Source organism: Microtus oregoni, unplaced genomic scaffold, assembly GCF_018167655.1.
Source record: "Microtus oregoni isolate MIOR12 unplaced genomic scaffold, Mior012 000025F_ref0000491, whole genome shotgun sequence".
Lineage (NCBI taxonomy): Eukaryota > Metazoa > Chordata > Mammalia > Rodentia > Cricetidae > Microtus > Microtus oregoni.
The window spans coordinates 20,030,954-20,046,648 of record NW_024543084.1 but is presented as its reverse complement, the minus strand read 5'-3'; the positions used below and the strand labels follow the sequence as shown (position 1 = coordinate 20,046,648).

The following is a 15,695-nucleotide window of genomic DNA, read 5'->3' as shown; positions in this document are numbered from 1 at the left end:
AGCCAGAAACAACAACTTCCGCAGCACTGACACCACTCAGTGACCAAGCAAGGGCTGAGGATGGAGCTCGATTGGTAGACCATTTGCCCTTGGTTCAACCCCAGCACCCCATGAACCGGGCGTGAAGGCTCACACCTGTAATCCCAGCACTTGGGGTGTAGAGGCAGGAGGATCACCACGCTACTCTCCTGAATAATCTTAGTCAGGATGACCCTGGGACAGCAATAAAGCGAAACCATACAAGGCTGTTTCCTGTCTAAGCAGTTCACAAAGACAAGGTCACAGCTGCCCACAAAACACCCAGCCTCCTCTCAGCAAAAACAAAACAAACAAACAAACAAAAATCTGCCCTCCCCTCAATGCCATTATTTCATTAATGATGGATCCACAGTTTATGAACTGCCTCTCCCAAGAGACCAGAACCAGGTCACGAGGGTGGAGTTAAGACAGGAGCTCGAGCTCAGGACTAGCTGAGCTACACACTCAGGAGCCCTTTCAAATAGCCAAAAAGGAAAAAAAAATCACTCCAAGCCCTGCCTTCCTTCACTTTGTGACAACAGCCAATCAGCCACTAGCCCCTCCTCCCTGGCCCTCCCTCAGGCCATCTCAGGCCTGGAGGAAGGTCCAGCTGTGCCTCATCACCTACATCGCCCCCTCAAGCTACAGTCAGAACTGCAGCTTGGTTTCTAGACCGTAGCTGGAGGTCCCTTGCGCAGAGCACTGCTATGCAAACAGACAGGGGACGTAGTTCGCCCTAGGCTCGTCTGTACTGTTTGAACAATTTCCTGCAAACCTGTAATCATTTCAAAACAGAAGTTAAGGCCTGCAGTGGACCCTTCAGGCTAAAATGCATTTGCTGTGTGCATGACTAAAGCAGACACATTCTCCTTCCCGGGCACATGTGCACACAGTGACACCGAGGAACAGCCATGGAGCTTCTCTTCGGAGAACTACAGTGAGAGAGAATGACGCTCTCCAGACAGTAATGGTAAAACTAAAGCACACACAGGGGACGGGGCAGCGCAATACAACTAGTTCCCTCTGCCTATGTCTGAAGAGAAATGAAGAGGAAAAAATAAAATAAAAACCGAAATAGCATATCAAGATTGACAGCAGCTTAGGTGACCAGACAGCGGAGAAGAGCATTGCAAGCTCCAAAGGACACAGCCCTCCAGTGAGTGCGAGACATACTGAAGCCATGGCAAGACTGGGCAGGGAGCCTGGGTGCAAACTCGGAACTTCTGAGACAGTTATAGCCGTGGGTGCCTCTGTATGTGTGGTATGCATATGCATGGTGTGTGCATATGTGGTGTGTATATGCAGTGTGTATGCACGGTGTCTGTGACGTGTGGTAGGTGGTGTGTGCTTTTGTGGATGCATATGAGATCTAGCATACTGCTCTCTGCTGAAAATGCCACAAGCTGGCAGCCTCCTGCCTCAGACTACACATTCTTCCCCATTGAGCCTTTGACCTTCCATCTACAGCCAGGTGTTACTTGGAGGTTCCAAACCTTTGGCTCCCAAAAGTCACAGCTTGACCCCTGCAGCCTGTGAAAGTGTTTCTTCATGTGGCAAAACGGACTCCAGATACAATTAAGGGCTTTGGGTGGGAAGGAAGACCACGGGGTGAGCGCACTGTGATAACAGAGACTCTAACTTTTATTTATTTAATTTCTTTTCTTATTGAACAGGATCTTGCTATGTAGCTCAGGCTGACCGCTACTTCGGTATTTCGGGTGCTGGGATTACAGACATATGTCCCTATGCCCAGCGCAAAAGGAGACAGACAAGTGGGAGAAGGCAAGTGGGAAGCTTCAGTAGGGCAGAGGTGAGGCAGTGAGCTAAGACTTGCAGGCAGATTATTAAAAATGGCAAGGAAATACATTTGCCCCAGGGCCTCCACAAGGGTCACTGCCTCAAGACCTTTTGACTTTAGCTCACTGAACCAGCCTGCAGACTTCTGACCTCCAGATCTAAAAGATTCTACATGTTTGTCTGCACACACTTCTATGCAGTGCTCTCAAAGTCCAGAAGAGGATGTCAGATCCCCTGGAACAAAGCTGTGCACTGCCATGTGGGTGCTGGGAACTGAACCCAGGTCCTCTGGGAGAACGGCCAGTGCTCTTAGCCACTGAGCCATCTCTCCAGCCCAGAACCTTGTATATTTTTCCTTAGAATAGAAACTGATTACATCAACAAAGCCTTAGGGCAGAGTCCTAATTAAGCAGCCAAAGGGAGGCAGCAACACTGAACTGCTTCCTTCCCCTCAGTCATTAGAAACCCTCCCCACCACACCTCTGTACTTCAGTCATTAGAAACCCTCCCCCCACACCTCTATACCTCAGTCATTAGAAACCCTCCCCCCACACCTCTGTACTTCAGTCATTAGAAACCCTCCTCCCACACCTCTGTACCTCAGTCATTAGAAACCATCCCCCCACACCTCTGTACCTCAGTCATTAGAAACCCTCTTCCCACACCTCTGTACCTCAGTCATTAGAAACCCTCCCCCCACACCTCTGTACCTCAGTCATTAGAAACCCTCCCCCACACCTCTGTACTTCAGTCATTAGAAACCCTCCTCCCACACCTCTGTACCTCAGTCATTAGAAACCATCCTCCCACACCTCTGTACTCCAGTCATTAGAAACCCTCCCCACCACACCTCTGTACCTCAGTCATTAGAAACCCTCCCCACACCTCTGTACTCCAGTCATTAGAAACCCTCCCCACCACACCTCTGTACTCCAGTCATTAGAAACCCTCCCCCCACACCTCTGTACTTCAGTCATTAGAAACCCTCCCCACCACAACTCTGTACTCCAGTCATTAGAAACCCTCCCCCACACCTCTGTACCTCAGTCATTAGAAACCCTCCCCCTACACCTCTGTACTTCAGTCATTAGAAACCCTCCCCACCACACCTCTGTACTCCAGTCATTAGAAACTCCCCAATCACACCTCTGTACCTCAGTCATTAGAAACCCTCCCCCCACACCTCTGCACTCCAGTCATTAGAAACCCTCCCCACCACACCTCTGTACTCCAGTCATTAGAAACTCCCCAATCACACCTCTGTACCTCAGTCATTAGAAACCCTCCCCCCACACCTCTGTACTCCAGTCATTAGAAACCCTCCCCACCACACCTCTGTACCTCAGTCATTAGAAACCCTCCCCCTACACCTCTGTACTTCAGTCATTAGAAACTCCCCCACCACACCTCTGTACTTCAGTCATTAGAAACCCTCCCCACCACACCTCTGTACTTAATGCTCCTTAATGATTTGCACTTTTGTTTAAAAATCGTGTCATCAAGTAAGATTATCACGGTTGTGTGATACAGCTTGCCTCTTGCAGCAAGCTAACACATGCATAAAGTTAAGTGTAATTTTTAAGTTTTAGCAGGTTTTCTTCTTAGTTATGTGTATGTGGATGGCAGTAAGCACAGGTAAGTTTGGGTGTCGATGTAGATCAGAAATGTCAGATCCCCTGGGGCTGGAGTTACAGGCAATCGTGGGTGCTGGGATGCAAACTCAGGACCTCTACAAGAGCAGCAAGCAATCTTACAGGCTGAGCCATCTCTCCAGTGCCTACATGCGCGCGCGCGCGCGCACACACACACACACACACACACACACACGATGTTCACATTTTCTTTGGAGCATGTCATGGATCTCACTATATAGACCAGGCTCGCCTCAAACTCACAGAGATCCACTTGCTTCTGTCTCCTGAGTGTTGGGATTAAAGGCGTGCGCCACCACCATCCGGCCTGAAATTCTATTTTAGTTGTCTCCAAATTTCTTGTTTATCTTGTTTACTTTTGAGACAGAGACTCAAGGAGCCCAGGCTAGCCCCATCCTTGCAAAGGATATCCTTAAACTCCCAATTCTCCTGCTTCACCTCTCAAAAGCGAGGACTGCAGGCACCCGCCAACACACCTGGCTCAAACTGATTTAATGATGGCATCCTATCGCAAAGCTGTACCCCAATTCCTTGTGTAACTTTTAGCCTAAGGAGCAACTGACTCATAGACTATACATCAGATCCTATAAGGAACACGAGCTTAGACTGGAAAAATAGAGAGCAACGCAGTTTATTCAAGAATAGATCAACCTAAAATGTGCTCTTTGAACTTGGATGGAAGGGGAGTCGATGCGAATGTGAAGTTCCAGCCGCCTACTAGGACAGGCCTGAGTCCGTTCTCTGTGTCAGATGCGTGTCTTATACTTTGTCTGCACCCACGAAACCCCACCAGGCTAACAAGGATAGTGAGCTCTTAGTCCCTCCACGGTGACCAGCACACACACACACACACGTGCACACACACACATGCACACACACAAATACATATTTTAATTACACATGTGAAAAATTAATAACCAAAATGCGTTGCTGAAAGTATGATCTTGTAGTCTAAAGAAATGAACAGCCAATACCACACTGTATGACTCAATACTGTTCAGGTGACATTTCGCCCAAGGTGACCTACAGATTCAATGCAATCCCAGTCAAAATCCCAGGAAGCTTTTCAAAGACTCTAACAAGCAGAAATTTAAGTTCAGACGGCAAAGCAAAGGACTTAGAAAGGAAAATCAGGCTTGAGAACACAGGAAAGGGCTAGGGGACTTCCTCTGCTAATGGGTTTCAAGACATACTTTAAAGTCTGGAAATACAGCTAATGTAAACAAGATTGCAGAATTAGCACAAGGGTAAGATGTATAGATCAATGGGTCAGGATGGAGTCCAGAAATAGATCATGTATATATGGTCAACAGACGTCTGAAGAAAAGTGCCAAGGGAAAGGCAAGCTTTCTCAACAAGCAATGTTTGAACAACTGGTTGTCTGAATGTAATAAAAACAGACTCCAGGAAATGGGGAGATACACAGAGATGCAGAACCCAAGCTATGCCAGCTCTGACTTAAACAAAAAGAAAAATCAGGTCTGATCATGACCATGCAACTAGGGGCGCTGAGGCAGGATATAAACCTAAGGGATCTGAGGGGAGACAAGTGAGGGGCTGGTGTGACTCAGAGTGTCCTCCCTGGTCCCTCTCACACCCCCAAGTCATTCCAGTTCTAGCTGGCAGGGATGAGTTCCACCATGTTTGAATGCACATCTGGGTTCAAGACACTGACCAGGTTTGGAGAAAGGAAGGAGCCCAGGGGTCTGAACTGTCCCTCACAGACTCACGCTCTGAACACCCAGTCCCTAGTGTGTAGCACTTTTTTGAAGGCTTTGAATGAAGAACTTGGGAGTTTAGGTCTGGCTGGGGGCAGCAGGTCAACCCGGGGTGGGTCTTTGAAGGGCACGCCTACTTCTGTTTCAAACCTGTTTTCTCTGCTTCCTGCTCTTCTAGGATGTGAAAAGCTTCCAGAGGTTCCTACTACTACAAGTCAATTACCATGCCTTCTGGGGTGTGTGTGTGTGTGTGTGTGTGTGTGTGTGTGTGTGTGTGTGCATGCATGCACACGTGTGTAATTCAGAATGAGTGGTATTGTCGCTGTCCACTGCTGTGGAAAGTCTGAGGGGAGACATGGGGACATGTAGAGGGCTTTATATCCAGGGTACCCACCACAGCCATGGCCAAGAGAACCCTTAACACAGGGCAGAGGTGGCACAACAGCTGGGGTGGGGATGGGCACAGTGGGAGGAGCCACCATTCCAGGGTCCATCCCAGGGTCCATCCCAGCATCCTGCAGAGAGCCTGTTCAGGACAGGAGAGTGGCTTGTTTCATTCCCACTACAGATGAGCCAGCATTAGTGGACAGCTCAGACGCTACTCAAGGTATTAACAATTGCTTCCTGTGCCCCATCCTGAAAGGTACCATGCTTCCAAAGAGCTCCCCACTGTAAACTGTGGGTGCCCTGGCTGCACCCCACAGATTAATTAACTAACTCAAAGATTTCTCACTTTGAGTCTCCCTTCCTCTCAAGACCTCTGGTCATTTCAGTCTGCAGGCTACCCTCACCATTCTTTCCACATATTTTTCCTGTGTCTTTGCAGCCTCAAGACCATTCCAGGCTTCCAGAGAGAGAAAACCGCTGGCCCCTTGCATTCTTGGAATTTGGGGAGCAAAGGGGGTTCTCTGGCCATGTGTTTGCTACTCCTTGCTGTGTGCAGTTTCTCTGTACCCATTTTTAAACCATAGTTACATATTTCGAAGCATTATAGCAGCAGCATTATGTGTAAGGTGCAGGGTGCACACCTCTATGCAGGCAGTTGGGGAGAGCAGACAGAGGTAGCGGTGTCTCAGGAATTTCAGGGATTAAAAGGCAAACTTTTTCCAGAAAGTGCTGGCAAATATTTTAGACTTGCAGAGAATCAGAAGCAGGCAAGTGGAGTTTTGAAAGTTTAAGGCCATCCTGTTCTTCATGGCAGAATTGAGAGTCAGTCAGGGCTATTTATTTAGATTGTGTCTCAACCAAAAAAGGAGGGAGGGAAGGGAAAGGCTGGAGGGAGGGAGGAAGAGGGAAAAGAGAAAGAGGGAGAGAGAAAGAGGAGAGGAAGGGAGGAAGGGGGAAAGAGAGAGAAAGAGGGAGAGAAAGAGGATAGGAAGGTGTGGCCCATTACTGGTGTTCTGTCTCTTGAGGACTATCAGATACACAGGACCCAAGAGGGGTCATCCCTTCTCCTCTGGACATAGAGCAATCCAGGAATCCAGGCCAACGAAAAGGTCCCTTCCTTTGCAGGGAGCATTTGGGTTCTTTAGATGTCAGGGTCCCAGAGGAGCTGGGAGCCACATATTAAACCTACAACTCTCAGATACAGCTGCAGCTCTGGATTCTAGATGAATAGACAACACAGGTGATTTATGGAAACCCAGGGCTCTCCCAGACCCCACTCCCACCAAGCTTCTCCCACAGTGCCAGTTTGATGCCCCCTCCCCCAGTCAACTGCTGGACTCCTACAGCCTCTCGTCTTTCTGCTAAACTGCCAACTCCCCTTCATCCCCTCCACTGCCCAGCATCAGCACCCCAGCCCCCTTTCCATTCCTTTCTGCACCCTGCCTCACCATGACAGCCTTTGGGAATTCCAGGAACCAGCTCAAATCTCAGAAATAAAAACTCTAGGGCTTAAAAGAGGCTGGATGGCAGGGCTGTGACTTCTGGCCCTGCCAAATCAAGTTCTGAGACCACAGGGACCACCATGTCCTACTTCCTAAAAGTGAAATTGGGAACACAAAGAGTCCAGGGCTGGAAGGGGGCTTAGCGGTTTAAAACACTTATTGCTCTTGCAGAAGACCCAGGCTCGATTCCCACCACCCACATGGTGGCTCAAAGCCTTCTATAACTCCAGTTCCATAACTTCTATTACTCCATCCTCTTCTGGCCTTCTCAAGCACCAGGCATCCATGTGGTGCACAAACACACATGCAGGCAAAATACCCATAAAATATATATTTTTAAATAAAGAAACAGATGTGGCAGCAGTCTTGTTACAGGCGCTGCTGTGCACAGCATGCCGAGGCCCAACACTATTCCTCGAAGCAGCGTGCGGCCTCTCTCTGTTCTGCTCCCCTCTTCTCCCATTCCACCCTCATAGCAAATAGCATCCTAGAGACTCTCTGGAAGTGAGTGCCTTGCCAGCGTCCAAGCCCCTGTCTTCCCTGGATCCACCTGCTCCCCCACATTTCCTTGAGGTCTGAGGTTGTCCCACTCCAGAGACTGGTCTAATCCTTCTCCCAGAGGTCAGACCCCCACCCTGGTGTAAAGTCTCTCAAGCCAGATGCCTAGCTACCAAGGCACCTGTGATCACTGACACCCATCCCCCACCTTTCCCCTGCTCCTTGCAAGTCTAGCTGTGGCTCTCAAGTCACCTGCCCACATCACAGCCCTGATGAGGGCAGGGAGGTTTACCATGTACTTGGCCAGTCTGTGAGCCCAGGACTGAACAGAGGACAGGTAAAGGACCCAGAAGAATGCCGGCACAGTGCACATGCTCAAGGAACAGAGGTCATCACCACCATCCTCATTGCGGCTCCCTGTGCTCCTGGGGGAGGGGGAGCTCGGGTGACTCACCTCTCAGGGCCCTGCCATCTGCTGACCTGGTTACATGGCCCTCCTTGGACTCAGCTCCTTCCACACAAGAGCTACTGTGTACCACCAAGGCAGCCCCTGCCCAGTGTGTACACGGCGGGTGGCTGAGTACTGGTTTTCCCTGTAGCAGTCTCTGGGGGGAGGGGACACCGAGGAACCACAGAGATGATTCCAGTCCCCACGACATCACAGTGTACTTCTCCATCAACACAACAGACTCGTGATTTAGACAAATTGGCACCAACAACAACACACACACTCGTGTTTGTAACGTATCTTCCATCGTGCTATAACTATGTCAAGCCTGCTTCAGAGCCCACAGATGTCCTGCCTGAGATGACACCATCCATCCATCCATCCATCCATCCATCCAGGACCCTAACCTTAGCTACACTCATGACTCAAGCCCAGTACCTTCAAAACAGAAGCATAAATAAATAGAAAATCACCTACATCTAATCCAGATTGCCTATTTACTGGCTCTTAATCTCTAACCCACCATTCCCCATTCCAAGCAGGCCTCTAAAGGAGTCCCAGTGGTCTGCCAGCTTCCCAGGGTCTCATGCTCGCCTCTCCTCTCCTCTGCGGCCTCCTCAGCACAGGAGGGGTGCCCATCCACCTGCCTGTACTCTGCCTTTTCATTTCAGGGTGTCAAGGCATCACCTCCAAGGGCCACAGGAAAAAAAAAAAATCACACAGCTTGGGTGCTGTCAGCCCTCCCCCATCTGTCAGAAGAGGGAAATAAAAGCTAACAAGACCTCCAAAGGCAAAATCCCCAAACCTCCACTTGGTACTCAGCAGCTGTCAAAGAAAACACAGGGCCCACAAGAAAGGGGGAGCCCACCCAAAATGAAAACCACAGCTGCTGCAGGTGTGAGCTGCACAGACAAAGCAGGTCCCAGGGTGTCCCAGGCAGTCTCACTACCCTGGCTGCAGCGTCTAGCCAGGAATCAGGTCTGCAGGTCCAAGCCCAGCCTCCTTCACGGTATTGTTATTTAGAGGGCTGTTGAGATTCTCCTGCTTCCTTCTTTATGCAATCAGAGGAAATCACAGCACAGACCTACTTCCAAACTCAAGGCCACGTGGGCCAATTTCAGATGGATAATTAAATATTGAACAAACGCTGAAATGCCTCTACTGGATGAGAATAGCTAAAAATAACCCGTCACCACTCCTAGAGCCGGTACCTGACACTCGGCATCACGGCGGCAGCAGCTCCTTTTCAGCGCCCCCTCCCCGCGTGCCAGACAAGAGTCTCAGGAATGGCAAAGTGGGGTGGGGGCTGACTCCCTAACTATCTCCTGAGCAGAAAACAAAACTCCAGCTCCCGGCAAGCTCTGAATGTTCCTGACCAGGAAGTGCTCTCCCTTCCTGACATTTAAGCAAGTGGCCCCAGAGGAAGTTACTGGAGAAGTGGCAGGCTCTGCTTTTCTTCTAAAAACAGTCAAAAGGCTTCGGGTCATTTCTAGAGCAAAACAGGCAGGTGGTCCAGGATGTGACTGTGTCTGTGCAGATGAGACACGGGTTCTAGCCCTGCGTGCTCCACCAGTCCCAACAAGGAACCAGCCACCTGAGTTTCCTTGTATGAGCTAATCTAGAAAAGGCAACAGACAAAACCAACATGTAAATAGGATGCAAAGACACCGAGAACCCAGTTCCAAACTGCAGCTATAGCAGTAACCTTGGGCAAGAGGCACTGGCTCTGTGAAACTCAGTTTCCCTATTTGGAATGCAGCTGTAAGAGACTGAGCAAAGGCTCCTGGTGCCGGGCTGGGTTGTGGGCCTCAGTGAGTGTAGAACTAAAGCAATGAGAAACTAGGTACCCAGGAATCAAGCTCTACCTTGACCCACAGAGGTCAAGAGTGCACCCTAAGTCCAGCCAGGGCTCGGGGTCACACCAGCCAAGGAGAGGCAGGGCCTCCGGTGTGATTCTAGGTGAGCTTCCCAGCACTATGGCCCCAAAGCTAGTTTCGTGTATTATTTCACCAGAGCTCCGGCTCCCTACCTGAGAATGGACTAACAATGAGAGCTAGAGCTGGGAGACAGCAGGGAGGACCTCCGCATGGAGACCCCACGCTCAGTGCTTAGGCGGTGGAAGAGGCTATCTAATTACTAAAGGTAATGGAGACACCAAGGCGGGCAAAGGCCATGGGGCTGACATTCCAGCACATTAACCGGCACCTCTGGCCTCCCTCCAGAACCTAGAGCTCTGTCTAGGCAGTGGGTATACCTTCATTTTTCAAAGCATATTGGGGGGTTTTGGGGAGTCCCCCTCCGGGTGCCCCACACAGAGACTCTGGCAGTTTCTGCAGGGAAAGGATCCAAGTAGGGTTGGGACACACAGAAGCAAGACAGGGAAATAAAAGAAAGATGTTAGCCGGGCGGTGGTGGCGCACGCCTTTAATCCCAGCACTCCGGAGGCAGAGGCAGGCGGATCTCTGGGAGTTCGAGGCCAGCCTGGTCTACAAGAGCTAGTTCCAGGACAGGAACCAAAAGCTACGGAGAAACCCTGTCTCGAAAAACCAAAAAAAAAAAAAAAAAAAAAAAAAAAAAGAAAGATGTAGGGACTGGGGAAACCTGGTTGTGAAAGAGGGGCATTGGCCAAATCCCTTGCACCCAGGAACACCTAGCATGGGACGGAACAATTGGCAGGACATGGATGCAAAAGAGCCCAGACCTCCCAGACATTATTGTGGGCACCCAGAGTGGTGTCTGAGCTCACGGGGCGACAGAATAGGATCAGTCCAGATCTCCCTGGAAATTACTGTGGGCACCCAGAGAGATGTCCGAGCTCAGGGGGCGATAGAATAGACAGAATAGGATAACTCCTCTAGACAGAGGGAGACAGAGAGCCTGGAATAGATCTGATATCACCCAGTCTGTTCAAAGCAGAGCTAGGAACCACTGCCCTGTCCCTCGAAAAGGTTTTGTGTTCCAGGGTACCCCAGTAAGTTAGTCTCTCCAGCCAACAGGAAAAGTACAACTCTCCCCCACATGCCTTGGGACCAGGCTAAAGCCAGCAGGTGCTGGGGATGTATTGAACGGTAGGCCAGGGCTTATCAAGGATGGGGAGTGCTCCAATTCTCTTAGGAAGTCGTTCTTTCTCCGGGAAGCAGAGCACCTTGGCTGGTGACACCCTTCTAGAGACAAGACTCCCCTCAAATCCACAAGCCAGCCCCCGCCTTCAAGTGGAAATGCCTAGATAACCGCATCACACACAGCTCCCTGCTTCCACTCAACTGCAAGGCCCACCCTGCCCAATCTTCAGATGATGAAGCCAAGGAGAGAAGACCCTTGGTTAGAGCCACTCAGCGTGTGACCCTGGGACCCTGGAGAAATTGTCTTTCCCTCACAGCGTTGTCCAGAACAGCATGCTCCTCTCAAAGGGAAGTGAGCCCGGAGGGGTAGGATGTAGTGACCTAGCTAACACCCCTGCCTGGCCATCTGTGTGTCCCTGCTATCAGACGCTGGCAGCTCCATGGACTTTTCTAGTTCTAAACACAGATCCTATGCTCCTTTCCCCCACCCTGCTAGTAGCTGAGGTCAGAACTGAGGTGGGGCAAAGGTGGATTCAGGGGCTGCCACCACCCCTTAGAGTAATGCTACTCTTAGGGGACCAACCCCTAATCACGCCAAAACTGACACCAAGATCAGAAGACCTTAGTGTGGCTTCCCATTGGAGGCATACCCTGGCACAACCTGCCCACAAAGAGGAGTGTGGCCAGGGCAAGATCAAGGCTGTGGATTAGGGGAAATGGGCAAGGAACCCCTGGCCACCCTGCACCAACCTGCAACTAGGATCACACCCACAACTGGTCACTACTGAAGGCCTCTTATCAGGTACAAACACCCTACACCGAGGGCTTTTTCCTTTTCCTTCTCTGTGCATTCAGACTGTCGCCTTCCACCTAGTAAAGGAAAGCGGTTCACACCTAACTATGGTCTGAGCTGCAGACACAGGCTTCTAGCTTCCTAGACAGGACCCTGCTGTCACTACCACCACTGTCACTGAGATGCAGAGAGGCAGCTGGCGGAAAGCCAGTTTCTCCAGGCCTTGGCCCTAAGGCTGACTCAGTCACTCCCGGCAAGGCAAAGGAAATCCTACCCAGCTTAGACACAGTCTCAATGTCAACTCCTCTCTGAAGACTTCCCGGATTTCTCCAACTAGACTTTCCATCGAGGCTGGTCTCTCCACCACGACAAGCTTCCAGGCTAGCACACAGTTGGGCGCCAAGGCTCAGACGACAGTTTGATCCATTGAACATTGATCATCCCTGGCCTCATTAACTGAATGGGGCAGAGTGAGTTCCCATCCTCTGAGAGCCTGCACCCTGAGTACAGAAGAGGGCATGTTCGTACAGGGCACTTAAGGGACATGCCGGCCCAGGACAGCGCTGCTCAGGAGAGGCCCCGGGGGCACCAACAATGACTGGACATTCATCCCACACCCATTCTCACAGTAGGAACCTGTCACAAGAATGCCGCCTCCTACAGCTGAGAAGAAAGGAAGGCTCAGGAAACGCCGTGATTTGAACCCATTCACAGAGCTTGGACTCCAGGTCTCTGGCTTCCCCCGTCAGTCCTAGACTCAGGGCTAGAGCCAGAGGCCACTTCAGGAAACGCAAAAGGTGGGGGTATCACAAACTAACATCCTCAGACTAAGTCCCAGTACAAACCTGTGGGCAGAAACAGCTTAAACTTGAACTCTGTGCACAGGAACTCAGTACTTCCTAATAAGCCCTGCACATTGCTGCTTGGCTCTTCCCCATTTGTGTGTGTGTGGGGGGGAATACCAGTGCACACTGCCTGCCTGCTTCACTGGCCCTCACCCTAACAAGGGGCACCAACACTTCCACATCTGCCAGATTCTGCCTATGGTGAGAGGGGGATCTAGGCCAGAGACAGGCTTCCCATGCCCTAGATAACCTCACGATGCAAACTAACCCAGCTTCTGAACCATAGCCGCCTTCAGTGGGCCTAAGTCTCAGAGGCATATCGGCCTTCCCAGAGCCCAGGGCAAGCAAGACCTCTATGTGGAAGCCCCTGTACTTACCACTTACTAGCCCAGCCCAAGGCAGCCTGAAAACTTTCAGCATCTCTGGCGAATATCTTATTACTGGAGAGAGGAAAGGCTGTGTATGCCTACCCCGACCCGCCCCCATCTTGATTCACCCCTCCCAAGGACCACTCAGAGGGGCCCCAGGTCCCTGAAAAGGTGGCTCCCTCCAGGAAGTTCACCCAGCTGTCCATCCAAAAGGTGCGGGGGAACAATACAGGACTGAAGTAGGCCAAGCTGGAGTCCCAGACAGCGGAAACACGCTAAGATCCACTTAGACTACTTTATGGCCTGGGCCCTGGGTAAACTGATGCACAGTCGGATGGGACATGAATCTGAGCGGTGCGGGGGAACTGGATATCAGGCTCCCTTCCTCTTGCACACTAGGGACCCAAGTTCCCCAAGAAGAAGGACCAACAGAAGCTGGGGCAATGAAGATGGGACAGTCACACTATCTCTAGATGAGGGGCCCTCACCCACAGACACAGGCGCATCACCGGTCCCCTGGTGCCCCATGGCATCCTCTGGTGATGTGGAGGTAGCGAGGGACTAAGGGTCTGGGGTCGGGGTGGAGCCTACCCCTAGCGGGCCGGGTCCGGCTGCGGGAGCGGCTCCTCTGTCGCTGCAGCCGGGGCCGCCGCAGCAGCCGGTAGTAGTAGGACGGCCTCCCGGTGCTCTTCCTGGCGTTGCCACCCGCGGACATGCTGCCGCCCGCCGGGCACCGGGCCAGGCCTGGGCGCTCACACGGGCCCCATCGGCCGCTCCGGACCGCCCGGCGGGCGCCCCGCACTCTCCCGCGCTCCGGTGCAGCAGCCGCCGAGGCCAAGGCTGCCCGACAAAGTAGCTCCAACTCCTCCTCCTCCGCCTCCCCCGCCCCGCCTTGAGCAGCCGGCCCCTCTGCAGGGGCCCGGGACCTGGAGGCCGGGCTGGCACCCGCCCGGAAAGTCAGTGCGGGCGAAATCCTGGCCTGGAGTCATCGGGGCGCCGCGGCCCAGGAGTGTCCCTGTCCCGCTGGAGGGACCCCAGGAGCATCGTAACTCCGACGCCCGCGCCTTAGATTCCACATCGCATCTGGGGCGCCCGGAGCAAACCATGGCACAGCAGATGCAGTGGTGCATGCATTATCTGCATACACACCAAGGCTAAGCACGTGCAATGAGGGTCCTAGGACGAGGGGTCCCTGATGACTGGCCTGAACCATGGCCAGAAGTGAGCGGGCACACACAGCTCTGCAGGCACTCCTCAGTCAGGTTGAAAGTCTTCCTTGTCTCTGTTGCCTAAGATACTAAGTTGTTCTTTACATTTATAAGGTAGTCCCATCTTATAAAAAATACTGCTTTCATAGCATTGGGATTATTTTGTGTATTTCAAGCACACATAAAGAATAAACGGCACACCTGTGTAACCAGAAGGTTTTGCCAAGCCATTTTGCCCCATCCCCCCAAATAAATCCCCAGGGATGTCTGAATTTTTCCTCCCCTCCGACATTTTTAGTAGCACTAGTGAGGCTGAAGGCAGGAAGATCCCAGACTCAAGATGGAGAGCAGAAACTAACGCTTGCAAAAGGGAAACATCAGCTGTCTCTATTACCAAAAGCACTCTCTAAGTCCTCTGCAGCTCCAGAAACTTTCCGTGGCTCCCCAGAGCACAACAGCTACAAAGGCAACCATCTCTTTGGTACTGGAAGCGCCAGGAATCCAGCACCAGTCAAACCACCTGCAGCCTCACCCCTACCAGCCATCCTGCCTTGACCCAGTTTGCTCCGGGCCAGCTCTCTGCCCTCGGTTCTGCTTCTGACCAGTAATCTACCTGCTCCTCCCTCCACCCCCCATTTTCTTTTGGTCTTCCTCCTCTACAGGAAATCCCTGACCCTCCTGATGACTTAGGTGGCTTCCCTTTCTCTCTCTGTCCCCATAGCAGCATGAATCTTTTAAGTTAACCACACCACCTACCAGACTTCCATCCCTTCAAGTACAGAAGGGGAAACTGAGGACCTAAAAAATGTGCACATGCGTACATGTGTTGACTTGTGTGTGTGTGTGTGTGTGTGTGTGTGTGTGTAATTTGTCTCAGTCACAGAAAGTGTAATGGCACACTGTTGCACGAACTCCCTAGGAAAGTGGAGTGGGCTAGTCACAGGTGGTGCTTGAGGCTGTCTGGAAGCCGGGTAGGGCAGCCTAAGCAGGAATCCAGGCCAGGTTTTTCTCCTCACAGGAGAAGCCCCCATCCTGGCTCCTCAGTCAGGGAGGGAGGGCCTCCAGTGGGGGGGGGGGGTAGATCACAGCTGGAAGCCAGGCGCCTTCCCGGGACCTGGGGGCTGCGGGGGGCAGTTCTCTAAACGCAGCTGTTGAGATCCCACCGCCTCCAGTCCTTCGGTCTCTCTTCCCAGAACAAGGGACCAGACCGGGCCTCCACTACAGTAATGTGCGCCCAGCCATTGGATTCCAGGCCCAGGTGTGGGCAGTCTTCCTTCAGAGCACCTCCCACAAAAGTGGGCTCTCAGCCACCCCGCTACACCGTAGCATTTCTGGGGTGAATGATCTAGTTTTAGAAGTTGAAAGTCCCCACCTGAAAGTCTCAGAGTTCTCTTGACCC

At 51.8% G+C, this 15,695-nt stretch overlaps 1 protein-coding gene across 7 annotated transcripts in view; it reads right to left on the bottom strand.

Moving 5' to 3' along the window:
* Positions 1 to 15,695, bottom strand: part of LOC121462496 (DAB2 interacting protein) — a 172,908-nt gene that overhangs the window by 94,239 nt on the left and 62,974 nt on the right. For 3 of the 7 annotated variants that reach the window (XM_041674090.1, XM_041674094.1, XM_041674092.1), the window contains exon 1: positions 13,680 to 13,909. The exons of 3 other annotated variants lie outside the window; for them this stretch is intronic. In XM_041674090.1, the coding sequence (XP_041530024.1) occupies positions 13,680 to 13,803 (124 nt within the window). In that variant the 5' untranslated portion in view covers positions 13,804 to 13,909. Of the gene's footprint in view, positions 1 to 13,679; positions 13,911 to 15,695 lie in introns of those variants that run through there. One more of the 7 variants, XM_041674095.1, reaches the window with a different exon arrangement.